This window comes from Jaculus jaculus, chromosome 2 (genome assembly GCF_020740685.1).
Source record: "Jaculus jaculus isolate mJacJac1 chromosome 2, mJacJac1.mat.Y.cur, whole genome shotgun sequence".
NCBI lineage: Eukaryota > Metazoa > Chordata > Mammalia > Rodentia > Dipodidae > Jaculus > Jaculus jaculus.
The window spans coordinates 50,530,532-50,555,477 of record NC_059103.1 but is presented as its reverse complement, the minus strand read 5'-3'; the positions used below and the strand labels follow the sequence as shown (position 1 = coordinate 50,555,477).

Sequence of the window (24,946 nt, the reverse complement as noted above, 5' to 3'; positions counted from 1 at the left end):
GATTCAAACCACGACACTGGACATTGTTCATATTCCATAGTACGTCCTCAAAGGCCTCGGCCTTGAGTACCTGTTTGGATAGAGGAAAGATTTCTGTTTGATACCCATATACTGTGGATCTTTTTTTTTAAATTTATTTATTTATTTTTCAATTTTTATTAACATTTTCCATGATTATAAAATATATCCCATGGTAATTCCCTCCCCACCCCCATACTTTCCCATTTGAAATTCCATTCTCCATCATATTACCTCCCCATCTCAATCATTGTACTTACATATATACAATACCAACTTATTAAGTACCCTCCTCCCTTCCTTTCTCTTCCCTTTATGTCTCCTTTTTAACTTACTGGCCTCTGCTACTAAGTATTTTCATTCTCATGCAGAAGCCCAATCATCTGTAGCTAGGATCCACATATGAGGGAAAACATGTAACACTTGGCTTTCTGGGCCTGGGTTACCTCACTTAGTATAATCCTTTCCAAGTCCATCCATTTTTCTGCAAATTTCATAACTTCATTTTTCTTTACCGCTGAGTAGAACTCCATTGTATAAATGTGCCACATCTTCATTATCCACTCATCAGTTGAGGGACATCTAGGCTGGTTCCATTTCCCAGCTATTATAAATTGAGCAGCAATAAACATGGTTGAGCATGTACTTCTAAGGAAATGAGATGAGTCCTTTGGATATATGCCTAGGAGTGCTATAGCTGGGTCATATGGTAGATCAATCTTTAGCTGTTTTAGGAACCTCCACACTGTTTTCCACAATGGCTGGACCAGATTGCATTCCCACCAGCAGTGTAGAAGGGTTCCTTATTTTTCACATCCCCGCCAACATTTATGATCATTTGTTTTCATGCTGGTGGCCAATCTGACAGGAGTGAGATGGAATCTTAATGCAGTTTTAATCTGCATTTCCCTGATGACTAGTGACGTAGAACATTTTTTTAGATGCTTATATGCCATTCGTATTTCTTCCTTTGAGAACTCTCTATTTAGCTCCATAGCCCATTTTTTGATTGGCTTGTTTGATTCCTTATTATTTAACTTTTTGAGTTATACTGTGGATATTTTTTTCACATTGTTATTTGTTACTTTTATCTGTTAACATGCATGAAGCTTTTTCCAGGGAGATATAAACACATGTGTATTCACCCCAGCTAGGGTTCAGACAACAGACCAAGGCACAATTGCACCAAAATCCAATTTTGGTAAACCAGTGAGTTTGAGTTACAGGAGTGTGGGCGACTCAGAGGCAGCTGCATCATCGCGAAATACCGTTCCATCCTGGATGGTGATTTCATGAACGCTGCATCATGAAGTTTCCCTAGCATCATTTACCTTTTATGGCCAACTGGGGCAGTATCCCACTGCCCAGTATCACCAGAAAGGGATCACATTGTGTAACGTCACTAGCCTAGATCACAGTTCAAAGTATAGCATGTAATGGTGCATACAGCTGTCACACTACTCAGTAGAGGAGTGGTATGAGAGGATTAGCTTACATTTAGAAAGTAAAAATCCGTGCTGTTTGTCAGATGGTGTGGCAGTCCCTGATTGATCCAGCCAGCTGTGTAGCTTTAGTAGTTACCCATCATTTCCCAAGAGTCACACTGCAGTGTCTTAACTGTGCAGTTCAGGCCCGCTGCTGGTGCTCTCATGTCCCTGCCTGCTTTGCTGTGAGTACATCAAAACCCTGTGCTATTTATTGAGACTTTTATCCTAGAATCCCCCCACCCCAGTCCTAAGAGTATTCTATTTCTATCTTCCACATGATGACCCTTGTGCACTGCTGTGTGGGTTTCTGGTTTAATGAATCCGTAACCCTACCAGAGCATAGGTTTGATCTTGCTAGTGTCTGCCTAATGGAGGTAATCAGTTTCAGATACTGTGGGGTATCTTGGAATTAAGCATGTACACAAAATGTTTAAGTACATCTGAATTCTAGTTTTAAAAAATCTGTTATCGAGGTATAATTTATATTTTACAAAGGCACTCATTGTGAGTGTTCAATTTGGTGATTTTTTTAAAAAAATATTTTTATTGACAGCAAGAGGGAGAATGAGAGGGATAGAGAGAGAGTATGAGAATGGGCGTGCCAGGCCTTCCAGCCACTGCAGACAAACGCCAGACGCTTGTGCCTCTTGTGCATCTGGCTAATGTGGGTCCTGGGGAATTGAACCTGGGTACTTCGGCTTTGCAGGCAAGTGCCTTAACCACTAAGCCATCCCACCAGCTCCAATTTAGTGATTTTTTAAAATCGAATTTTGCCACCATCACTCCAATCCTATAGGATTATTTTCATCACTCTGTAGTTTCCTATGGGAGTTAGTAGTAATCAATATTTCTATCTTTAGCTGTCATACAGACTTGTAGTTTTAATATGCTCATCTGTGTGTGCATGTGTTTTAAAATCTGTCTTTTTGCATCTTCCCCATAGGATGAAGGTTTAAGGCTCAGAAAAGTAGCACATTCGGATAAGCCTGGATCCACCTCAGCTGCGTCCTTCAGAGATAACGTCACCAGTCCTCTTCCTTCTCTTCTGGTTGTAATTGCAGCCATTTTCATTGGATTCTTTCTAGGGAAATTCATCTTGTAGAGTGAAGCATGCAGAGTGCTCTTTCTTTTCTTTTCTTTTCTTTTTTTTTTTTTTCTCCTTCTCTTGACCAGAAAATGATTTGTTTACCTACCATTTCATTGGTAGTATGGCCCGCGGTGACCATTTTTTTTGTGTGTGTACAGCGTCATATAGGCTTTGCCTTTAATGATCTCTTACGGTTAGAAAACAATAAAAAAAAAAACTGTTCGGCTACTGGACAAATTGTATATTACCAGATCATCAATAGCAGATGTCAGTTGCACATTCAGTCCTTTATGAAATTCATAAATAAAGAATTGTTCTTTCTTTGTGGTTTTAATAAGAATTGTTCAGAGTCTTGTAAATGTTATTTTAATAATCCCTTTAAATTTTATCTGTTGCTGTTACCTCCTGAAATATGATTTATTTAGATTGCTAATCCCACTCATTCAGGAAATGCCAAGAGGTTTTCTGTGGGGAAATGGTGCCTCTTAACTGTGTAAATTCTCTCCTTTACCTTTGCTAATATCATGGCAGAATTTTTCTTATCCCTTGTGAGGCAGTTGACTGAGTTTTTCATCCTTACAATCCTGTCCCATGGTATTTAACATAAAAAATAAAACTGTTAACAGATTCTTGCTCGATAGCTTGTTTGTGTCTGTCGTGTCATTGGGGCTTGGGGGATTTGCCAGGACTCCAGTCAGTGGAATTTGAAATTTATAGTACATATTTTTTTCTTGTACTGGAGCCCTTTCAAATATTTTATTATTTATCATCAAACTCACTAAAATTATGGCACTATTTCTTAAATAAAACCAATTATGATCTTCCAAAATACCCAAAGTATGTAGATGTATATGCCATGTGGATATATTTAGTTTACCACATTAATTTACCAGGTTACTTTCTCTTCAAGGAAGACTTATTCTCTTGGGTTTTGAAGTACTAATTTTATATTTCATTTTACTTGTCCAGTTTAACACTTAAATAGAGCATCACTTAGCAAATCTTGAGAATTTCTTTTGTGAAAAATGACTTTTCCTTTGCATATCGTCAGTCTGTCAGGCATGTGGAACACAGTTTGCAGTATGGGGTCCAGTACTTCACTGCACTTATGTCAGTTATTTTTTTCATACTAAGACAAACTTTTGGAACCAGAGAAAATAAATTGTTTTCAACTACATAGAGTCTATTACAAGAGAATTTGTGTTCTTGAAAATAAGTGTTGGTTTTATAAAAGATGTACTCTGTCTGAAGATAAAGTGGATTTGATGCAGTGAAGTATGTTAGGCCCAGGTCTCTGTACACATTTTGTGAAAGGGTCTCAAGTATTTTGGTTGTCTTTGTTTGATTTTGTTTTTTGAAGTAGGGTCTTGCTGTCTAGAGAGCCCAGGCTGATCTGCCTACCTCTGCCTCCTGAGTGCTGGGATTAAAGGCTTGTGCCACCATGCCCAGCTTGGTTGTCTTTTCATTGCAAAATATATTTTGAGTTTGTCAGATCACATGCATTATTATTGTACTCAATGATACCTGTCACAAAACATCTTAGTTTTACAAAAGTAAACAAATAGCATGATTCCATAGGTAATGTTATCATGGTATGCATTACTGTTACTGTAAACCTCTCCCATAGACTGAACAAGCAAAATGAAAATACATAGGGCATGATCTGCTCTTTAGCTTAAAACTATATATAACCAACATCATTGTTAAGTATCAAGTGGGTATTTCATGAACATTTTTAAAAAGGTTTGTTTTAAAATTTTTTACAAAATTTCATTTTCTGGGAATATTCATTAAAATACATTTTATTTAGACCTTCTGTCTTATAGCTGAGTTGTCTTAGGTGTTAGGAGGTTTGGCAAGAATATTCACATGTCTCACATGTAGGTAGAGGCAGAATTAAAACTAGAATTGTGTGGACTGGAGAGATGATTTAGCACTTAAGGTACTTGCCTGCGAAGCCCAAGGACCCAGGTTTGATTCCCCAGTACCCACATAAGCCAGATGCACAAGGTAGGTGACACATCTTGTCTGTAGAAGCTAGAGGCCTTGATGTGCTCATTCTTTATCTCTCTCTCCCTTTTCCTCTCCCTCTCTCACATAAATAAATATATTTTTTTTTTTTAAATTGAAAACTAGAAGTGTGGTCTCCTCACTTTACCTTTGTCTTCTGGTAGCTAAGAAACAGGTGACAAGTAAAATCATGTATTTAGTGTGAGACTTGCCACAAGACTGCAAGCTGCTGTTAAATAGTCTGACATTATGTCTAGGCTAGCAGTGCCTCCCATATTGACAGTAGTCTTTTGAAAATCCAGTGTGATTTTATGTAGGTGTTTTCAAAGTGCATTGTGTATGGTTGGCTTTGAGGTAGATTATAGTTTGGGTAGTCTGCAAGTAGATGTGGGTGGGCTTCTTTTATTGGCAGATGCTCTGTAGAAGAGATTTCATTTTCTTATTTGCTCCGAGAAAAGTGATCAGAATATTTTCCTGCCGGGCTCTTCTTTCAGAGTTCATCTCTACTGATTGACAGATAATATAGATTAATTGTCTTCATCTTTACATGTTGAGAAATTTTGGCTTTGTGTATGCAGGGCGGCATGGTGACACGTTGCTCATGCTGAAAATTACAACCTAGTAACTAAGGCCTTAAGTTTACGTGGCACTAAATGCACTGCTTTCCCTCTCTGTTTCTATAATGAATGTACCTTAACTTTACTCATCTCTATATTTACAAGAAGCAAATTTAAGAATTATGTATATAGTATGTTACCTTTGAGAGAAATGACACTTGTCATTTCTCTTCAGTCATCTTAGTTTATTTTCCTGATGTTAGTATACTTGGTATGGGATGCTTTTGTCTGTAATCTTTGAAAATGGGACACCCCCAAACTGATCTGCCACTTGAAGCATTCATACAGTAGTTGTCCTGAAGCTTTGCACAGGAAATTCCTATTGCATGACACGTGTGTGCACTGAATGTTAATTACTGACTTTGAGAGAGAAGGGAAAGGTCAGTGCTTTATGAATATACAAATAAATCAGAAGGTAAGTTCACGATCTAGTTTCTAGCTTAAAAAAATACATTTTTTAATTTGTAAGTGGGGTGAGAGATGAGACACAGAAAGAATGGGTGCATCAGGACCTCCTCAGCCTCTGCAAACGAACTTCAGATGCATTTGCCACCTTGTTCTGGCTTATGTGGGTACTGGGGAATCGAGCTAGGGTCCTTAGGCTTTACAGGCAAGCATCTTAAATGCTAAGCCACCTATCCAGTCCCTAGTTTCTAGCTCTTAAGGGGAATTAAAATGTGTGGATAAATGTTTTTAAAATGTGAAGTGTCGTTTTCCTTTTCACAATAAAAGCAAAACATTCTTCAATTGCTTATGGTTTGTGTATGTATATGCAAAATATTAATAACCAGTCATTTACTGGAGTTTTACTTTTGAGAGCAGATGGTCTCTTGTGTAGTGACCTAAGTCAGGTAATTTTTAGTAGGACATGGAAGCAGACTGATTTTCACTCTTAGGTGTGATAGCCACTGTGGGGAAGACCATGTTTTTGGACTTCTGAGCATTAACAGTGTCACCTTGAGATTACTTAACCATGTGGGGTTGGTGCTGAGTTTGAACATACTTGGCTATGGAGAACAGCTTTTAAAAAGTACATAGCCACCATACAGCCGTGCACCTTTAATCCCGGCACTCGAGAGGCAGAGGTAGGATTGCTGTGGATTTGAGGCCAACCTGAGACTAGTGAATTCCAGGTCAGCCTAGGCTAGAGCAAATCTTTAAAAATCTATTTTATGTGTATGCATGTGTCTGGGCACATCAAGATCTCTTGCCAATGCAAAGATACTTATGTCACTTTCTGCATCTGGGTTTACATGGGTTTTGAGGATTTGAACTCTTGACAAGCAAGCTTTGCAAGCACGTGTCTTTACCTGTCAAATTATCTCCCCAGCCCTGGAAAACAACTTTTAGTGTTTTTTGTTTTGTTTTTGTTTTTCGAGGTAGGGTCTCACTATAGCCCAGGCTGACCTGGAATTCACTATGGAGTCTCAGGATGGCCTCGAACTCAGCAATCCTCCTACCTCTGCCTCCCCGAGTGTTGGGATTAAAGATATATGCCACCACGCCTGGCTTCTTTTTTAAAATTATTGACAACTGACCACGATAATCCCCTCCAACACTTTGCCGTTCACAGCACTCTCCCTCATATCCCCTTCCCATCTTAATTAGTCTCTCTTATTTTGATGTCATCTTTTCCTCCTGTTATACTGGTCTTGTGTAGGTAGTGTCAGACACAACGAGGTCATGGATATCCAGGCCATTTTGTGTCTGGAGGAGCACATTGTAAGGAGTCCTACCCTTCCTTTGGCTCTTATATGATTCCCACCACCTCTTCCGCAATGGATCCTGAGCCTTGGAAGGTGTGGTAGTGATGTTTCAGTCCTGAGCACTCCGTTATCTCCCCCTCCCCCACCTAGGTAGGTTCTGTCTCTAAGCCAGGTTGACCTGGAATTCACTGTGTAAGTCTCAGGGTGGCCTCCCAAGTCCTGGAATTAAAGGCATATGCCACCATGCCCGGCTTCTCAGTCACATTTTAGTACTAAGGTGCCTTTTGAGTCATCCCAGAGGTCACCGCCATCTGAAAAGAGAAGCTGCTTTAACCAAAAGTGTGAGTAGTGTTAATATATGGGTATAAGTATTAAGACAATTGCTTGCCTGTCAGTTTGGTGAGCATAATATATGCATTTAGCCAGATGCTAGCAGGTCTCATGTGTTCCCCGTCATAGGTCTGAAGATTGTAAGAAAAAAAAAAAATAGAGGCAAGTTTGAGAGCATAAAACAGTTAACTTTATGGCAAGATCAGGCTTTCTTTAGGGTTCAGAACCAGTAACCTGAGAAGGCCCACCATGTTTCAGCAGTCGTGGGCCTATGGAAAGCTGAGTCCTGCTGGTGGCTGATGCTGGGAGCTTTTTGTTTGTTTTAGGTTGGGGCCAGGGTCCTGCTGGCAGAAAGAGGGAGAAGTGAGGAAGGGGGGAAAGTAAGCTGACTTGCTGCTCAAGGTTGTAGGCCTTGAATAATCTCTGGGCAGACTTCAAGGTTGTGGGGCTGCTTGTAACTTCCATACAGGCTTGGCATCCCAAGTCTTTGCTGACTCCTTTAGTTGTTCGTTAACCCTTCATAGACCGCTTTACCTCACTACCTTTGAAATATGAAGGACAGGGTGGAAGTGACATGGTGTTCAATTCAGTGAAAATGAAAGCGTACTTTGGTCTGTCGCTAGGATCTTGGAATATAGAATTAAAAATGCGTATTTCTGCTACCCCCCATTCTCCACCGTGTCTCTGGTGGCAGGGGACCAGGTAGGCAGGACCCAGCAGCCCCTGTGGGGTCCCTCTGACCTCTCCCTGCCGTCACTGCTGCTGTTCCTTGGAATGGCGGGGCCTTTGTCCATGTTGGGGGCTGCAGCCCTGGGAGGCAGCCTGCTCCCAGAATGTTATGGCCACAGCTTCTGTTGCCAATATTGTAACAAGTTCCCTTGGACCACTTGACTTGGATAAAATGTTGGATGATAGTCTTTTTTAAAATACTTATTTTGTTTTTAGAGAGAGCCTGAGAAGACAGTTGACTGCAATTGAACTCCAGATGCTTGCACGCAATGTTGCGCTTGCCTCACCTGTGTGCATCTGGCTAACGTAGGATCTGGAGATGAGAACACGGGTCCTTAAGCTTTGCAGGCAAGCGCCTCAGCCACTAAGCCATCCCTCCAGCCTGTTGGATGATATTTTTGATTCTTGATGGACTGCGACCATCCTGGAGTTACAGGAGGTAGAACACCCGAGCTAAGGTTCCTTGTGAGCTGGCTGACTCAAGACAGAGAAGTTGGAGATGAAACTATCTCAGTGGTTATGATTTCAGCAGAACTTCGAAAAAATGCAGATGGGGCTAGAGAGGTGGCTTAGCAGTTAAGGTGCTTGCCTGTGAGGCCAAGGGATCTAGGTTTGATTCTCCAGAATCTATCTAAGCCAGATGCACAAGGTGGCACATGCGTCTGGAGTTAAGTTGCAGTGGCTGGAGGCCCTGGTGTGCCCATTCCTTCTCTCTCAAATAGAGCATTAAAAAAATATTTTAGGCTGGGAGTGGTGGTGCATGCCTTTAATCCCAGTACTTGGGAGGCAGAGGTAGGAGGATCGCCATGAGTTCGAGGCCACCGTGAAACTACAGAGTGAATTCCAGGTCAGCCTGAGCTAGAGTGAGACTCTACTCTCAAAAAACAAAACAAAACAAAAAAACTATTTTTACTTATTTGAGAGAGAGAGAATAGGTGTGCCAGGGCTTCTAGCCACTGCCAACGAACTCCAGATGCATGTGCCACTTTGTATATCTGGCGTACATGGGTCCTGGGGTAATTGAAAGTAGGTTCTTTGGTTTTTCAGGCAAATGACTTAACCCAATGATTAACATAGATGATGCCTGATTAAGGCTAAGTCTTCCAAACTTATTGGACTAAATGGTGATTTCTTTACTAACATTTGTGGATGCTGTACTTGCTGTTAAAACACACATTCACAAGAGGCTACCCTGGATATCCAGTCAATTTGGTTAATATTCTGAAAGCTCATATGAGAAGTCAGACAGAAAGCATGATTCAACTGCATGGTGGGGTCTCAGGGCATTCATAAGAGAATAGTTAATGCAAAAATGCTTATCTTCAGCCTGTAGAAAACAAAGGTGAAACTTGGCATACAGGGTATTACAGATCTTGAGAAATTGGACCAAATTAGAATCAAACAAGGAGAGAATTCAGAAGATTCCTGGCAGCTGATGCTGATGTTATTCTAAATCACTGGTAGAACTGATGGTCTGTGTCTAAAATATATTGTGGGGACTATGACAGAGGAATCTTAAAAGGGACTTTAAGGCAGGTGTGGTGGCACAAGCCTCTAATGTCAGCACTCAGGAAGCAGAGGTAGGAGAAAGAATGTAAGAGCCAATGCAACTGTTCATACATCAACATTGGCTCTTACGTTCTTTCTGCCACCTCTTGCCGCCATGGACCCTGAGCCTTGGTGGATGTGATAGAGATGTTTCAGTGCTGGACACTCTTCAGCACTGAGGAACTGATCTTAATCAAAAATACGAAGGCTTGGGGGATGGAGAGATGGCTCAGTGATTAAGGTGCTTGCCTGTAATGCCTACCAATCCTGGGTTCAGTTCCCCAGTACCCACATAAAGCCAGGTGCACAAAGTGATGCATGCATCTGGAGTTTGTTTGCAGTGGCTAGAAGTCCTGGCATGCTCATTCTCTCTGTGTTCTCTCTCTCTATGTGCAAACAAATACTAAGGCTTGTACATCTGTATCAGTTATCTTACATGGAGCAAATAATTTCATGTGTGATGAGATGGAGTGGTCTTTTATAACTTTCTAAAATTTTTATTTGAGAGAGAAAAAAGAGGTAGAGAGAATGGGTGTACTAGATCCTCTAGCCACTGCAAACAAACTCCAGATGCATGTGCCACCTTGTGCATCTGGTTCATATGGATCCAGGGGAATCATACCTGGGTCCTTTGGCTCTGCAGGCATGCACCTTAACCGCTGAGCCATCTCCATCCCTTTGTATTATTATTATTATTATTATTATTATTATTATTATTATTATTTTCTGAGGTAGGGTTTCACTCTAGCTCAGAGCTGGAATTCACTATGTAATCTCAGGGTGGCCTTGAACTCACAGCGATCCTCCTGCATCTGCCTCCCAGGTGCTGGGATTAAAGGCATGCGCCACCATGCCCGGCTGTATATATTTTTTTTATGTGAGAGAATTGGTGTGCCATGGCCTCCAGCCACTGCAGTCACACTCCAGATGTGTGTGCCACCTTGTGCATATGTGCGACCTTGTGTGCTTATGTCACTTTGTGCATCTGGCTTACATGGGACCTGGAGAATCAGACATGGGTCTTTAGGCTTCACAGGCAAGTGCCTTAACCTCTAAGCCATTTCTCCAGCCCTGGAGCACTCTATATGATTATCTTTGTGGGGTGAAGAGAGTTTTGGAGTCAAAATCTATGGTCCCAGATGGGGTCCCATAGAAGCAGCCCTTTCCATATACCTTGGAAACTATGCCACCAGTCTGAGAAGCTTGCTATTACAGAGTTGCACAATCTCTTGTTATTCCTAACATACTGTGATGCTGCCCCAGACCATGGATTTTGTTGCAAAGGTAAGAGCTTTTCCTAATGAGGCTCAGTTTAACCCAGAACATTAAAAACCTAAAATGGATTGGTCTTGATTTACTCAGTGGGAAACACTGAGTACAAACACGCAAGGATGTTTGAACCAGCCATAAGGTGAAGACTTTGAAATTCGCAACAGAAAGCTGTGATTACCCTTTGAATTGATCTTATAAAGTTATATCCAGAAAGTAAAGACCATGTAGAAGCTATGAAATGCCATTCACTTTGGAGCCCTTGATGACTGATTTCCCTTTTATTTATAATAATGTTAGATGCAGTGTCTTAAGCCTTGAATGTCAACCTGGGTTCTTGTGCACTAGAAAATGATTTCTGTCCTCACTTTGGTCCTGATTTCATAAGTTAGTGCTTTACTAACTTTGAAAGAAAAACATAATTAATGTTCTGCATCTTATCCTTTCTGAATACATGTTGCTCCCCCAACACACAGGATGGCCAAGCCACTTTTTTCAGTATATGTAACAGGGTCACAAGAATTCGACTTCTAGATGCTTCAAGAGGGTGGACCAAGGCAAGAGCTTCATTTTGAATGTTGAATTGTGTGGTCTTGTTTTTTTTTTTTTTTTTTTTTAAATCTGTGGTCATAACCTCAAGTTTGTCTTATTAGGGTTATGCTGGCAAACCAGTCTTTCAAATAATTTTCATTTTAAGCTTAGAGATTAATTCATATATTTTCTGAGCCCTCCCCCTGCCAAAAAATTGTTTCTGGTTTTGAAATTTTCATGCCAAGGAATAATGTACCTAAATCTATTTTTTTTTTTGAATGGTTTGTGTGAGTGTGTGGCTGTGCCAGGGCCTCTTGCCTCTGCAAATGTACTCCAGTCGCATGCACCATTTTTTGCACCTTACTTTATGTGGGTACTGGAGAATCAAATTGGGCCAGCAGGGCCAGTATCTTAAACCACTTAGCCATATCCCCAGCTCTGTCCCTAAACAGTACACAACACTTGATGGTAGTGGCTAGAAACTGAAGGTGTGGTGACAAATGGTTTTGGAATTTGAGGAATTGTACTTCTGACTGTTTAGCAGTTTCGTCAACCAGTTAGCATGAATGCTCACTATGATAGAGTTTCAAATACTGCACCTAAGTATCTTGGGAAGGTTGGATCAAAGTAGGTTACTGTTCTGGCTTTGTCACTTTACTAGCTGTGACCAGCTCTGCCTCATCTGCCTGTAAAAGAGATAATAATTGCCAGTTTGTTGGACTTGGAAGTGTGGTTTAGCGGTAGAGCTGGTGCTCAGTTTTCCTGAGATCCTGGGTTCAATTTTTCAAATATTATTTATTTGAGAGGGAGAGAAAGAGATAGAGTGTGTGTGTGTGTATGTATGAGAGAGAGAGAGAGAGAGAATTGGTGCACCAGGGCCTCCAGCCACTGCAAACAAACTCCAGATGCAAGTGCCTCCTTGTGCATCTGGCTTATGTAGGTCCTGGAGAATTCCTTTGGCTTTGCAGGCAAATGCCTTAACCACTAAGCCATCTCTCCAGCCCATTTTTTTAAAAAGGCACAGCCCTGAGAACAGATGCTCCGCAAATGTTAGCAGTTATATATGTACAAATAAAGTGGACCATTAGGCAGTATATTTGGGCTAAAAATACAAGATATGCCAGTGAAAGCACCTGACAGGAACAAGCACCTGCAGGGAAAACAACTTGTGTTTCAGAGGATCAACAAACTTGGATTCAGATCTTGACTCTGTCCTTGACTAGTCATGAACCCTCAAACAAATTAGCAAGTCCTCCAAAACACAGTTGTCTCATTAGCAAGGCCTTCTGATCTACACTGCTAACCTTGTAAGGGTGCAAGGGCCCAAGAAATTTTAAAATTACTTCTTACTTTTTTTATCATGTAGGACAGGTTATCAGACTTGAAATTGAAATGATATGTGAGATGTAGCTATTAAAATATATAGAAGTTTAACCACAGTGACATAACTATTGTGAAGTAAATAGATATATGCAAAGCAGGATGTATATGGTAGATACCTGTGTTTGAACGTGAGTATATGTGTGTATGCATCAGGATAATCTGCAAAAAATATCAATTATTTTGGTCTTGTCCTTGTTCCTACCTTTGAGGCAAATAAAGGATATTATGATATATGTATTCTAAAAAAATGCAATAGCTTAATGGTAAAGGATGACTTTGAGCTAGAAAATGAAACCCTACTTTAAAGAGAGAGGCATTCTTGTGAGTAAGCAATGCTACCCTGATGAGGGTGTGTACTCTGGGTTTTTCAGTCTTTTTCTGAAGTTTGAAGACAACACTAGCAGATGACAGTAGCTTCTTGTTGTGTGAAATCTCCCTTTCTACTTCTTCTATTAGTTAATTTGGGTCTGAAAATAATAAATGGAAAATTCCAGAATAGACTCCTGTTTAACATATATGAAATTCTGTCTGGCATGATGAAGTCTTAATGCCCTCCATTCTGCCCCAGCCTGGGCCATGAAGTATCCCTTCGTCAAGCACGCCCATGCTGTCTACACTGCATTCCCCCTGGAGCTGCTTAGTGGGCATCTCAGCCTTCAGCTCACCTGCTGTGACAGCCCAGTGCTCGTGTTTACGTTACCCTATTTTACTTAACAGTCGCCCACAAGAACGGGAGCAGTGATGCGAAGGAGACTGGGGGCAAGGTGAAATAGGACAGGTGAGCTCTGGACCTGGGTGGTAATGTAGTTGGGCAGTAGGAGAAATGTAGAGACCTCAACTTGTGCTGGAAGGTATCCCAGCCCTGGCACTTAAACTTTTCTAATAACAATCCATGATTTCTGGGTGCACGATTACCCACCTTCACAGGCTATTTCTGCCCAAATTCTTTTTTTTTTTTTTAAAAAAAACAAAACTCTTATTATTAGTGAAGAAGTAAATGTCCATATGGCTTATTCAAACATCTTAAATTTTGATTAACTCTTCTCCCACTCCCTTCTCCAGTCTCTCCCCTTAGGGACCCTCTCCAGGGTATTCTGCCCTTCTACTTACATATCTATAATACCCTTCCCTTAAAAAGACTTTTTGACTACATGATGGTATATGTTTATTTACAAAACCATGTGTTTTGCTTTCTGTGCAGTATTCAAAAAATTGCATGACATATTTCCTACTTCTTATAACTAAATGATTTATGTGAGTCAATCTTTTTAAACTTATTATTGACAACTTCTATAAATATAGACAATATTCCATGATAATTCCCTCCCAATAGTCCCCTTTCCCCTTCCCAAATCCCCCCTCCATTGAATCCCTTCTTTCTAACTAATCTCTCTTCTACTTTAATGTCATCATTTTTCCCCCTTCTTGTTACACAGGTCTTGTGTAGGTAGCATCAGCCACTGCAAGGTCATGAATATCAAGACTGCTTTGTGTCTAGAAGACAGCATTGTAAGCACCCCTCCCCCTCTTTTGGCTCTTACATTCTTTCCGTCACTTCTTCAACAATGGTTCCTGAGCCTTGGAGGGTGTTATAGAGCTGTCTCAGTCCTGAACACCCCACTGTCACCTTTTCTCAGCACTTTGGCCATTTTTCAGTCGCTTCAGTGGTCACCACCATCTGAAAAGAGAAGCTTCTGTAACCAAATGTAAGAGTAGCATTGATATATGGGCATAAACAAATATTTTGAGAGAAGTTTGGTGGTCATAATAAATTCATTTAGCCAAACAACAGTAGTAGTTTCCCCCTAGGATTTATGACCTTCTCAGCCACAGCCACAGCCATAGGCTTTGTTGTTTTGTTTTTTGAGGTAGGTTCTCACTCTAGCTCAGGCTGACCTGGAACCCACTATGTAATCTCAGGGTGGCCTTGAACTCTCAGCCATTCTCCTACCTTTGCCTCCCAAGTGCTGGGATTAAAGGTGTGTGCCACCACGCCTAGCTTAGCCATAGGCTTTTGAATAGGTTTTCAATACCAGGCAGGAATTCCCTTCCATGGAATGGGCCTCAAATCCAATCAGAGAGTAGTTGGTTTCTCCAAAAACAGATATGCCACCATTGCACCTGTTGGTACATTTGGCCTGGCTGGCCAGCCCTAGAGTTTTTAGGGTCAACTACTGGATAAGACCACTGATGGCTTTTCTCCTCTCAGAGGCTAAGTACTGTATAGATCTTTCCAGCATTCTGACAGCTAATCATCAGGGAGGAGGCTTCCAGCTCAACTCCAGCTTGATTTCTCAGTGACCTGCCATGTAGTGGACCTCAGGGGCTTCCCTCACCAACAACTCCCTGGAAGGTATCCCAGCCCTGGCACTTAAACTTTTCTAATAACAATCCATGGTTTCTGGGTGCACTATTACCCACCTTTACAGTCTACTTCTGCCCAAATTCTTTTAAAAAAACGCTTATAATTATTAGTGAAGAAGTAAATGTCCATATGGCTTATTCAAACATCTTAAATTTTGATTAACTCTTCTCCCACTCCCTTCTCCAGTCTCTCCCCTTAGGGACCCTCTCCAGGGTATTCTGCCCTTCTACTTACATATCTACAATACCCTTCCTTTAAGCCCTCCCCTCTCTCCCCTCCCTTTTAACCCCTTTCTAGCTTCTTGGCTTCTACTACTGACTTTTACTCCTACTTATGTGAGATTATTTTACCCAGCTGTATGGAGGCTAATGCAAGTTATGAACACATTTTAAGTAGACAAGGCTATGCTATGATGCTCGCTTCATAGGTTAGGAAATACATTTTCTACATAAGTCTTCAATCTTTGGTGGGTTTATCAGGATGTAACTCCATTGTAAGTTGAGGAACAACTGTGTATGTAGAGTTAAGTACATTTGGTTTCAGGCAGCTCCTATGGATAAGGAAGGACCCTTATATAGAAGTTTGGAAACAGTACGTAGTAGGAAAAAAGTTCCAAAGCTCATTCTCTAGACATAGGAGATAGCCTTTAAATGCCTAAGTGTGTATCAAATATATATAATTACTATTAATGTAAATATAATAGCATAAAAGTCAATATGCTTGGTTACATAAATAAATTGTTCTAGCAAATGTATTAACTTTAGTAGGAAATGTGTTTTGACTTAAGAAAAGGTGCTAAAATAGTTCAAAATATATCCAAATACTGTGAACACTGAGGTATTCTCACAGCTTAACATTTTGGCTCAGTGTTTCATCATTGTATCTATATCTATTTTCATATGCATAGGTGCATTTTCACATAATGCATGTGTTCATAGTGGAACTCACACATCCACACTTACATATATCCCTGCACACATATACCTACATTCTACTTACTTGAAATCACTCAGGAGTAGTTTGTTTGTCAGATAACTTGTGCATGCTATACCTAAGTGCCTTACTGCGTCTGAACAAATAAAGGACGGATGTAAAAAACACTCTATTCCCACTCTTTCTCCATTTGCTGAGAAAGGATCTAGGTCAACAACATCAGTCGACTTATTTTGGGACAGGATTTGGACTGGCAGTGCTGTGATCCCATTTATAAGCCAGCAGTAGGGAAACTTCTGAAGCAAGAAGACCATGTATCCATAGAAACAAGATGTGGTGAGAATTTCCGAGGGTGCTGCTTGCTCAAGAACCTTACTTGCTGGGCTTCATGAACAATATCTACCTCCTCCTCCAGACCACCACCCTTTCTAGAGTCATGGCTTTTAGGATGTTGTGGTGGGTGCAGAGGGAAGCAATGAGCTGAGCTTCAGGAGCCGAAGGACTTAGCACAACCCATTGCACACCCATGGGGCATCCCAGGTGAGTGCAGATGTAGACCAGACCGCTGACTTGGGCTCTTAGTGATGGTTGAGGTCCACAGGACTCTGCTGAGACTTTTTCTGGAGAGGAACTGTGCCCAGCAGTCATTGTAGGAAGTGGTCATTGGAAGGCAATAGAGCAACCTCTGAGGCCTGTGGAGGAAGGTCAGAGCAGCAGGGGACACAGCAAGGAGCAGGGACCGCTTGGGTGGGAAGGGGCATATCTGAGTCTTGTGAAACTTGACTTGAACCACCATGGAAGAAGGACCTGTCAACCAATTGTAAAGTGGAACCTTTGTCCAAAGTGACAGAAAAACTTGAATAAAGAATTAAAGAGACGCTGGGCGTGGTGGCGCACACCTTTAATCCCACCACTCAGGAGGCAGAGGTAGGAGGATCGTTGTGAGTTCGAGGCCACCCTGAGACTACATAGTGAATTCCAGGTCAGCCTGAGTTAGAGTGAGACCCTGCCTCGAAAAACAAAAAAACCCCAAACAAACAAACAAACAAGAGAGAAAAAAAAAGAAAAGAAAAGAAAAAAAAGAAAAGAAAAGAAAAGAGAAAGAATTAAAGGTAATAATAAGCATTTAAAATATACAATTTAAAATATTTTGTTTATAAATTTAAGAGATAGGCAGAGAATGGGCACACCAGGGCATGTAGCCACTGCAAACAAACTCCAGACACAGGTACAACCTTGTGCATCTGGCTTATGTAGGTCCTGGGGAATTGTACCTGGGTCCTTTGGCTTTGCAGGCTAATGCCTTAACTGCTAAGTCATTGCTCCAGCCCTAAAATATGCATTTTAAAAAATATTTAGGGCTGGAGAGATGGCTTAGCGCTTAAGCGCTTGCCTGTGAAGCCTAAGGACCCCGGTTCGAGGCTCGGTTCCCCAGGTCCCACGTTAGCCAGATGCACAAGGGGGCGCACGCGTCTGGAATTCATTTGCAGTGGCTGGAAGCCCTGGCGCGCCCATTCTCTCTCTCTCCCTCTATCTGTCTTTCTCTCTGTGTCTGTCGCTCTCAAAAAAAAAAATTTTAAAAAAATATTTAATTTATTTATTTACAAGGCGAGAGTATGGGCAGGCTAGGGCATCTTGCCATTGCAAATAGACTCATGCACCACTTTGCACATCAGTCTTATGTGGGTACTGGGGAATTGAACTCAGGCTGTCAGGCTTTGCAAGAAAGTGCCTTTAACCACTGAGTCATCTCTCTACGAAGCAACAGAAAGAAGAGCCAACACTCTATCTCTGAGATTATTTTATTTTTCTGGACATTAAACTGTATGTGCCTAATCCACACTTCTCACTTTTTACCTAGTAAATTAAAGTATCAAAATCAATTATTGTAATACTTGGATTCTGCCACTAGATGGCAATGTGGTCCTACTTCTGGAAGCCAAAATGGTTCATTCCAGGGCTTAAACTTTTTTACATTTGTGACCTTTTTTTTTTTGCTCTAGAAAGTTTTACATGACCCTGGAAATATATAAAAAAAAAAATAGGTTTATACATCAAGCATTTACTGATAGTAGATCATAAAGAAATGAATTTTAAAGCTATTCTTTGGTATATATACTTTTACCATTTAATGTAAGAGGAAAGCAAATTTGCATACTAATGAAATGGATCTCCTTGCTATCTTTACAAAAGAGTTGAGTCGTGGCTGAGCATGTGATACTGTAGGCTGTAGGGAGGCCTTTCACCCTGTGGGTGGCGGGCTGCATGTTAGTGGCGAACGGGGCTGCATTCATACAGAGATGACAACATCATGTTGCAATGTCAGAAACACCCTGGCCGGGCGTGGTGGCGCACACCTTTAATCACAGCATTGGGGAGGCAAAGGTAGGAGGATCACAGTGAGTTCAAAGCCCCCCTGAGACTACATAGTGAATTCCAGGTCAGCCTGAGCTAGAGTGAATTCCTACCTCAAAAAAACAAAAAACCAACAAAAAAAAACTAAAAACAAAACAACAACAAAACAAACCACCCGTGAAGAGCATTTCTATTGGTTTTCAGAATTTGATTGAGATTTTGATTTTATAGTCAATATTAAGAAAGCTACTTTACATAAATGCACAGTATAAACTGTTTAGGAATTATTGAAAAGTCTGTCCCAATCACAAGCCAAAATCCATTTAATGTTTTTTTTTTTTTTTTTTGATTTTTTATTTTTTGAGGTAGGGTCTCACTCTAGCCCAGGCTGACCTGGAATTCACTATGGAGTCTCAGGGTGGCCTTGAACTCACAGTGATCCTCCTACCTCTGCCTCCCAAGTGCTGGGATTAAAGGCGTGCGCCACCACACCCGGCTGATTTTTTTTTTTTTTTTTTTTTAGGTATGGTCTTGCTCTGGCCCAGGCTGACCTGGAATTCACTATGAAGTCTCAGGCTGGCCTCAAAACTCACAGCGATCCTCCAACATCAACCTTCCAATGCCAGGTGCTCAACAGCAATTTTTAAAGTCAAACACTCTGGTCCAGCACAATACAAAGATATGCTAGTTTGCTATCTACATGTGGAGGAATAACAGCATGTCACGGCACAATGAAGCCCTTATGTTTCTTTAAGAGCAGATGACTGTACATACAATTTGTAACACATGGTAGCCTCCAGTTTGAGCTGAGGTGTTTCTGGCTGTCTCACACTGTAATGGCATGCACGCTACAAAGCGCAGGCAAAGAAGTTTTGCAATGCAACATGGATGAACACTGCTAAGAGCTTGGATGCATTATGTGCTTGATTAAAAAAGACATCTTGGTGGCTTAGCGGTTAAGCTCTTGCCTGTGAAGCCTAAGGACCCTGGTGTCTGGAGTTCGTTTGCAGTGGCTGCAAGCCCTGGCATGCCCATTCTCTTTCTCTCTGCCTCTTTCTGTCTCTGTCTGTCGCTCTCAAATAAATAAATAAAAATTAAATTAAATTAAATTTTAAAAAGACATCTTGGTCTGGAGAGATGGCTTAGCGGTTAAGCCTAAGGACCAAGGTTCACGGCTCAATACCCCAGTACCCACATAAACCAGATGCACAAGGTGGCGCATGCATCTGGAGTTCGTTTGCAGGGGCTGGAGGAGGTTCTGATGCACCCATTCTCTCTGTCTCTTTCTCTCTCTGTCTGTCTGTTGCTCTCAAATAAATAAATAAACAACAAAAACGATATCTTGATTGTATGTGTGTGTATGTATGTATGCATGCATGCAAGTATTTTTGTATGCATGTATGTATATGGGCACACAGGACTTTTTGTCTCTGCAAATGAATGCCACATGCAGACACTTATTGTGTCTGTGGGTGATTTGGGAAGTGAACCTGGGCTGGCAGGCTTTGGAAGCAAGTACCATTAACCACTGAGCCATCTTCCTAGCCCACAATTTGTGTGATTTTTAAAAAAACATTTTATTTATCTATTTTATTTATTTATTTGAGACAGAGAGAAGAGAGGGAAAGAGAGAGAGAGTGAGAATGGGCACGCCAGGGCCTCCAGCCAGTGCAAACGAACTCCAGATGCGTGTGGCACCATGTGCATCTGGCTTATGTGGTACCTGGAGAATCAAACCTGGGTCCTTAGGCTTTGCAGGCATACATACTCCTTAACCTAAGCTAAGCCATATCTCTAGCTAATGTGTGTGATTTTGAATGAATTTTTTGGTCTAGGGGAATTCAGAAACCTTTCACTGTTGGCAATTTTTATTTCAATTAATATCACGTACAAGATAGTGAACTCCCCTGTTGGCAAATATTTTGCATTCTCAGTTATGTGACCCCCATATGAGGTTGTGACCCACAGTTTTAGAAGCCGGGGCTTATTTCATCTGCCCTCATTGATAAATTCTTTTCAAGAACCAGCATCTCAAACAGAATCAAACTATGTTTTCATTCAAACTATAATTACAGACTGAAGGAAACTTTCCTCTTGATTCTGAGCATAGATAGAAAACCTTAATCTCCCTGGCATTAGAAGGTATTAGTTGAAATAGAGCCCAATATAAAATTGGGGTAATTATAGTGATAATGCAGGTAAATCCTTGTGATGAAAAGATACAATAGAATATCTTTAATTACTAACTTAAATCTCTATAATTTATTTTGTTGCAAGCATTAATTTTTATAATGCTGTATAATTACATAAAACATTATGTATTTATCTTTATCCAGTTCTTTTCTCAGATGTTGAATAACTCTCTAACTTAATGATGGAGATGGTTAAATTCTGAATCTTCATACACTCCCTCCCCTGACAGGTTAATGTGTATATATATCCTATCTCGTCCACCAATTGCCAAGTGGACCCTCTTGCCAATGGGAAAATGATGCTTAAATAAAGGCATAAAGATAACAGTTTAAAAAGGAAAAGCTCCTACTTTTCTGCTTTAAACATTTTATTTATTTGAGACAGAGAGAGGGAGAGAGAGAGACAGAGATAGAGTGAGAATGATGGGCACGCCAGGGCCTCCAGCCACTGCAAAGGAACTCCAGATGCATGTGCCACCATGTGTGTCTGGCTTATGTGGGACCTGGAGAATCAAACCTGGGTCCTTAGTCTTCACAGGCAAGTGCCTTAACTGCTGAGCCATCTCTCCAGCCCAAAAGATGTAGATTTAAACATTTTATTTATCTTTTTTGTTGATAAAATATTTGATGTAATTGTCTCTGAGTTTTCTATTTAGAACCCTAGTGAGAGTAACCATATTCACTTCATGTCTTTGGAAACTCAACAGCGTTAACTCTTCTCTCAGGCCGGCAGGCTTCCTGGTTTTGTGCACATCTGTTAGGAATGGCTCTTGTATTAGGCGCACCTTGCTTGTGCATTCCTATGCCACCCTATACGGAGCTAAGAAGATTGTTGTTAGTTCTGACCAAAGTTGTGACAGTTGAGAGTCTGAATTGTGCCTGGTAAAAAGGCCACTCTACCTCAGCCACATGGCCGCCAAGGGGATGAGCGAAGAGTGAGGGCATAGACCACTGCAAGCTTCCCACCCAGAAATCAGTCAGGGGGAAATTATGCCCTGAATGGCACCAACTCTGCCTGCCAGTTTTCTCACATGAGCTCATGCTAGCCTTGCAACAGCTCCCTACTGTCCCTTCACAGAGGAGAAAATAGGTTTACCAAGTAGGGTTAGCAGAATAATGGTCCCCCAAGCTCCTCATCTTGGAAACTGCACGTATATCAGGTTAGCCAGAAAGGGAGACTGAGGTTGTGGAGTAGAGATGGTTGATCAGCTGGTCATCCTGGATCATGTGGGTGGGCCTGACGTTGGCACAAGGGTCCTCACCATTAGGAGGACACTGGTAGAGCAGCAGCAGCCTCAACCACATGCTGCTGGCTAGAAGATGGAATGGGGGGCTGTGTGTGTGAGTGCGTGTGGTGTACCCACGTGTCTGTGCCTGCGCAGCATCCCACGTGGTCACCTGTGGGGGGGTACGCTCACCTGCTGTGGCCCGGGTGGAACATTAGGTGTCCCGCTCCATCACTCTTCCGTCCATTCTGGTTTGAGTCAGAGTCTCTTGCGGATCTTGGAGTTGGCCGTGTTGGCCAGCGCTGGCTGGCGACTCTGGAGTCTCTGCTCCCCATGAGACCGCGGTCACAGCGCACGACCAGCTGTGGACGCGGGTCCTGGAGACTGAGCGCTCGCTGCCTCTCAGGCCCTCAGGCTTGCACAGGAAGTGGCAAGTGGCCTTAACCCCGGAGCCATCTCTCCAGCCGAGTCTCTGCTTTTTTTTTTTTTTTTTTTCATATTGAAACATGAATTTGGTTTGCTCCACTTCTAGTAGCCATTGTCAGGCTGGCAACTAGAGTCTGAGAGAAGCACAGAATTCTCCGCCCTGGCTGAACTGTTGAGCAAATGCCAACTGTCCTGCCATGGATTTTCATGAGGTATGAGAGAAAATGATAGTGGCTCTAATGTACTCAAGTGACTTACGGTTGGATTTTTTCGTTTCCATGTGTATGTTTACTAATTTATATGTGACATTTCAGCAATAGGGATATATACATACTTTTTTTCTTACTAAAATATTTCAGTTGCCACATGTCCATATTTCCTGGAAGTCTAGACTGGTCATCTCGAAATCTTTCTGCGGTCCTTATTCTTACCACTTACAAGTAACCAAAGGTGTGGACCCTGTTCCTATAGCCAGGCAGGGAGAGAACTGGGAAGCCTGACTGCCCACTGGCAGAACTCATTTCTTACCTCAAAATACTGATGGAAACTACTAGAAAAGTTTGAGGCTTTTCCTTTGCTATCACTTTTCTTTCTTTTTAATATGTCATTAAATCACTTTCATTCATTTTTAGTTTTGTTTAATTTTCTATTCATTTTCAGGAGAGAAAAATAGAATAGGAGAATATGCATGCTAGGGTCCCTTGTCACTGCAAATGAATTCCAGACACAGGTACCACTTTGTGCATCTGGCCTTATGTGGGTTCTGGGGAATTGAACCCAGGCCAACAGGCTTTGCCAGCAGATGCCTTGAACCACTGAGCCATCTCCCTAGCCCCACCTTCACACTTGAATAGCATTGTTGTTGGGTGTACAATTTCAGGTTGTCGGTTATTTTCTTTCAGCCTTTTAATAAAAATGTTGTTCCATTGTCCTTGGCTTCCAATGTTTCTGTAAATAGGCAGCTGCCAGTTTACTTATTGGTCCTTTGAAAGAAATTTGAATATTTTCTTTTTAAATATATCTTATTTTTATTTATATTCGAGAGGGAAAGAGAGAGAGAGGGAGAGACAGAGAGAGAGAGAGAGAGAGAGAGAGACAGTGGAGATAGGATGGGTGCACCAAGGCCTTCAGCCGCTGCAAACCAACTCCAGAATCATGTGTCACCCTGTGCATCTGGCTTTTTGTGGGTTCTGGGGAATCAAATCTGGGTCCTTTAGCTTTGCAGGCTAGCACCTTAACTACTAAGCAATCCCTTCAGTCGAAAATTTTTATATTTTCCTCAGTCTTTAAGATATATTCTCTATGTCTTTGGCTTTCAGCAGTTTAAATATAATGTAATAATATTTGCAGTTTTAAAATTTAGCATTGGGTTTTACAAGGCTTCTAGACTTTGTGACTTGATAGTTTTTTCATAAACTTGAGAAATATTTTCAACATCTTCTAATATAGCTTTTATCCACAGTCTTTCTCCTCACTTAACAAGACTCCAGTTATTTATGTCAGACCTCATTTTATCCCCCATGTATCTTTTGTGTTCCTTTGTCATTCTGTACTTTATTCTTGTGCCTTTTCTTCCAGTCTGCCTTCTACTTTACCATTTCTCTCTTCAGCTATGTCTAATCTGTGGCTAAACTTACATACTTAGTTCTTAATTTTGAGTGTAACATGTTATTACTTGCAAGACTTCCTGTTAAAAATAATTTCAGTTGTCAAACAAAATTAAAAATTTTTTAAAAATTTATTTGAGGGAAGAGAGAATGAATGAGCACACCAGGGCCTCTTGCCACTGTAAACAGACTCCACATGCATGCATAAATTTGCTCATCTTGCTTTACATAAGTGCTGGGGAATTGAACGTAGGGCATTAGGCTTTAAAAGCAAGCACCTTTAACTACTGAGTCATTTCTGTAGCCCAAACAAGATTTTTAATTTTGACTTTTGTCTCCTTGTATATACTAAGGATAGTTTTTCTTTTTTTTAGAATTCTGTGTATAGCTCAATTATTTGGAATCAAAACTTTTGCTTCTGCTTTTTATTTTCTTATTTTCTACTGTGTTGGTTATTTTAGTTTTAATGCCAGACACTGTAGGTGGAAAAATGGGAGGATAATTTGGTGCCTATAACCATTTATTTTCTTACAAAAGAATATGAGTTCAGTATAATCTTGGGCATATATTCTAGCTGCATGGTTTGAATCACCAGAGAATTTTATATATTACTGACATCACTGTGGCTTTGTCTCTAGACTTAAATATTCTGACTCAATTAGTCTGAAGTTGGGCTTGAACCTCAGTATTCTGTGATCACTCTTCAAATGAGACTAATGAAACTTCTCATTGCTGTGGCAAAATAACTCATTTAAAATCAGTTTAAGGGAGGAAGGATGATTTCAGTTTATAGTTCAGGTTGCAGTCTGTCATGGCAGAGAGGGCACAGTGGCTGGAGCCTGGGGCAGCTGACTACATTCAACACAGTGAAGTGGACAGTGATGAATGCTGTTGCTCGGCCAGCTCTCTCCTTTTCCTATAGTCCAGAACCCCGGCCTGTGGATTGATACTGCCCACAGTCGATGTGGGTCTTCTCACCTTAATTAACCTAATCAAGAGAATCCCTCAGAGATGTGCACAGAGGCTAACCGAATGTCCATAGCCCCTGACAGGTGATTTGGGTCCTGTCAAGTTGGCAATCAATATAAACCATCACAAAGGGGTACCAGGATTAAGACTTGATATAA

General features: G+C 41.2%; 1 protein-coding gene and 1 pseudogene across 2 annotated transcripts in view; both read left to right on the top strand.

The window, feature by feature from the left end:
- The window catches only part of Vapa (VAMP associated protein A), a 49,688-nt gene extending 46,456 nt beyond the window's left edge, over positions 1 to 3,232 (top strand). For both annotated transcript variants that reach the window (XM_045144405.1, XM_004656838.3), the window contains one exon: positions 2,449 to 3,232. In XM_045144405.1, coding sequence (XP_045000340.1) covers positions 2,449 to 2,607 — 159 coding nt within the window. In that variant the 3' untranslated portion in view covers positions 2,608 to 3,232. The remainder of the gene's footprint in view (positions 1 to 2,448) is intronic.
- Positions 3,233 to 9,679: 6,447 nt separating this feature from the next.
- Positions 9,680 to 24,946, top strand: part of LOC123458653 — a 43,895-nt pseudogene continuing 28,628 nt past the window's right edge.